At 51.1% G+C, this 3,839-nt stretch overlaps 1 protein-coding gene across 1 annotated transcript in view; it reads right to left on the bottom strand.

Annotated features, from left to right (window-relative positions):
• The window catches only part of kcnd2 (potassium voltage-gated channel, Shal-related subfamily, member 2), a 25,584-nt gene extending 22,092 nt beyond the window's left edge, over positions 1 to 3,492 (bottom strand). The window contains 1 exon segment of the mRNA XM_076111269.1: positions 2,315 to 3,492. Coding sequence (XP_075967384.1) covers positions 2,315 to 3,423 — 1,109 coding nt within the window. The 5' untranslated portion in view covers positions 3,424 to 3,492.
• Positions 3,493 to 3,839: the final 347 nt, after the last annotated feature.

The raw sequence follows: 3,839 nt of genomic DNA on the forward strand, positions 1-3,839 counted from the left end.
CTCTGTGTTGCAGCGATATGTTGGTGCAACATGTTGCTCTGACGGGTTGCAGCGATATGTTGGTGCAACATGTTGCTCTAATGGGTTGCAGTGATATGTTGGTGCAACATGTTGCTCTAACGGGTTGCTTCAATGTGCTCCTCCTCCTCTTCTCCAGGTGTGACTAGAGGTTGGGGACGGGGCCACCGGTCACATGTCCTGCAGGTACAGACAGGTGATCTGTGCCACCGAATCCCCTGGTGGAGGACTGACCGGAGATCAGGTCACACAGTGAAACCTGATCCTGATCTAGGTCCCAAACACAGACCAGGATCATAACAGCTGACAGGTGAGGTCTCGTTTCTTAAAGGTGCAGCGACACGTGAGTTCATACGGAGAACGATGCTGAGTCATCATGTTCTCATTCCACACACACACACACACACACACACACACACACACACACACACACACAGCTTGTTGTGAATGAAAGCTGCTCTATAAATAATAACAAATGTATCTTGTTCCTGATTTTCAAATCAACGGGTTCATATTCATATGAATGTATTAATATTCATATTTATAAATCAGAGTTTTTCTCTCCAGCTGTAAAAGAAGGATCATGAACACGTTTCGTCTCATATTTGTATCTCTTAGTCTCTCGTTCTGCTGACATCAGCAGGTCTGACATCCCAGAATGCCGAGCGAGAGAAGAAGAAGAAAGACTGGAGTGTCTTTGTCTCTCATTTCGTCTCAGTGGACATGTTGTCTTTAATAATGTGTGTGTGTGTGTGTGTGTGTGTGTATTAATATTCACATCATCTCTGGATCAATAATTCTCAACTTTCAGCATATTTTTTCATTTCTGTCTAAAAGCCGAACGACTAAATTGTTTTCCTGTCGGTTTTGGCTGAGTCGTCACAAAGTGTGTGTGTGTGTGTCTTTAATTAGCAGCATTAACGGCTCAGAAGAAGAGAAGAAGTCATGAAGAAGAAGAGGAAGAGCTCAGCTGTGATTTTCTGAAGCAGGTTTTTTGTGTCTGATCCTCAAAGTGAAGAGATTTACTCTACTGAGGTTACAGACACACACACACGCACACACACACACACATACAGACACACACATACAGACACACACACATACACAGACACACACACACACATACACAGACACACACACAGACACAGACACACACACACACATACACAGACACACACACACACACACACACACACATACACAGACACACACACACACATACACACACACACAGACAGACACACACACATACACAGACACACACACACACACACACACACACATACACACACACACACATACACACACACACAGACAGACACACACACACACACAGACAGACACACACACACACATACACAGACACACACACATACACACACACACACACATACACAGACACACACACACACACACACACACACACACACACACAGACAGACACACACACACACATACACAGACACACACACATACACACAGACACACACACATACACACACACACACACACAGACACACACACATACATACACACACACACAGACACACACACACAGACACACAAACACACATACACACAAACACACATACACACACACACACACACAGACACATACACACAGACACACAAACACACATACACATACACACACACAGAGACACACACACAGACACACACACACATACACACAGTTGTGTCTAACGATCAATAAGTCAAACAGCTGCAGACTGTTTGTCCAAGACTTTCAAAATAAAACTTTAAAGATCTTCATCTGAACATCAATCTGTTCTCAGATAAACATGAAGAATAACGTGACGTGAGTCATAGATATGATGTCATCAGAATAAAGACAACAGAAGACAGACGGAGGTGAACGAATCCAACAAACACCAACGATTCTTCTTCATGTGAAACTTCTGATCTTCAGAAACACAAAACATCGAAATAGTTCTGAACGGAGTCGTTTCCTGTGGAGACGGAAGTTTATTTTGAAAAGACTGTTTTCATGAAACGAGAGGAAATCATCCGAAACTCATGAGAGTCTGTTCAACTTCAGCACCATGGACAGAGACACAGAGAGGAGGAGGAGGAGGAGGAGGAGGAGGAGGAGGAGGAGGAGGAGGAGGAGGAGGAGGATCAACAGGTTCAAACTGTGTGACTTTAAACAACAGGAAGTGAAAGCAGAACTTAGTTTAGTCACTAAACTACCGGAGCTTTCAGCTGAAAACACAAACTCAAGTTCTCTCTTCAGAACTTCTGAACTGACTGAGACCCCCCCCCCCCCCCGACCTACCCCAGCGTGGTCATGGTGACGATGGTGTACCAGAAGGCTGCTGGGATGCTGGTGAACTTGCTGGCGCTGGATCCTTTCTCCGCGTAGAACATGACGGTGGCGAAGATGATGATGGCCATCGTGAGGCTGAAGAGCAGGAAGCCCAGCTCCGACGCGCAGCTCTTCAGCGTGTAGCCCAGGATGCGAAGTCCCGCGGAGTGTCGCGAGAACTTGAAGATCCGAAAGACCCTGAAGACGCGCAGCGTGACGAAGGCGCCGCTCACGTCCTCGTTGTCCGCCATCACGAGGCCGATGTAGTACGGCATGATGGCCACCACGTCGATGACGCTCATCACGCTCTTCACGAACCGGTACCGGCTCGGTGCCACGAGCAGCCGCAACAGGTACTCCACCGTGAAGATCATGACGCACGCGGTGTCCAGGCAGAAGAAGGCCAGCGCGTACCGCTCGCCGCACGACACCTCGCGGACGCGGTTGGGCGCCGCGCCGCACGGGACCGTCTCCGCCACGTTGGCGAGCACCGACACCGCGATGAAGAAGCCGGTGACGTAGTAGAAGACCAGCGCCATGGTGGAAGTGTGCGGGTTCTCGAAGGCCCGCCACAGGGTCTCCCGGAAGCCCAGGTCCGCCGCCACCAGGTCGTTGGTCTGGTCCTCCTCGTCATCCTGGATCCGCTCCTGGTTCTCCCGCCGCCGGTCCTTGTACTCCTCGTAGCAGCAGTCCCCGATGATCTCCGGGATGATGCCGAAGAACGCGAGCTCCTCGTCGTACGCGGAGATGCACTCCTGCCGCGGGTAGTGCAGCTTCCCGGTGCGGTAGAAGTTCAGGACGTGGCGGAAGATGTCCGCGTCGCGGTCGAAGAAGTACTCGTTGGTGTCCTCGTGGAAGAAGAAGTCCAGCTCCGTGCTGCCCAGCAGGGTGTCCGGGTACCGCTCCAGAGTGTCCCGCCACGTCTGGAACTTTGTTCCGCTCACGTTGATGACGATGAGCCCCGCGTGGCCGCGGCGCTGCTGCTTCGGCGGAACCGGCATCGGCGTGCTGGCTACCGGCATCCAGCCGATGGCCGCCGCGCGGGCGAACGGCAGCCACGCAGCCACTCCTCCTGCCATGCTGGTCCTGGTCCCGGAGCTGGTCCCGGAGCTCGTTAGAGGAAGATTCACGGAGCCCCGGAGCAGCGAGGGTGCATCTGGCGACGGACGGAACCGATCAGTTTCTCCGGGACACGAAGAGGATTTTACGCACAAGACGATGCGTAAAACAAACAAATCCGCACGTGATCAGCGAGTCCTCATCAGTCCGGTATTGTTTGTTTTAATACAAACAGGAAGAAGAATCCAAACTAAGTGACATCCAGACAGAGAAACTTCAGTTTTCAACTAAAATCCGGTTCCGGTCCTGAAACTCACGGTCTGTGTTCGTAGTGTCTCCCTCCAGCTGCAACAAGTCCAGCAGGAGCATCGGGAGACCCGGACCCGGAGCGGCCACAGATCCGCTGAAGGCATGATCCCCACCGGAGTCTTCCGGT

This window comes from Anarhichas minor, unplaced genomic scaffold (assembly GCF_050575085.1).
Source record: "Anarhichas minor isolate MPS153535 unplaced genomic scaffold, ASM5057508v1 ptg000044l, whole genome shotgun sequence".
Classification (NCBI taxonomy): Eukaryota; Metazoa; Chordata; class Actinopteri; order Perciformes; family Anarhichadidae; genus Anarhichas; species Anarhichas minor.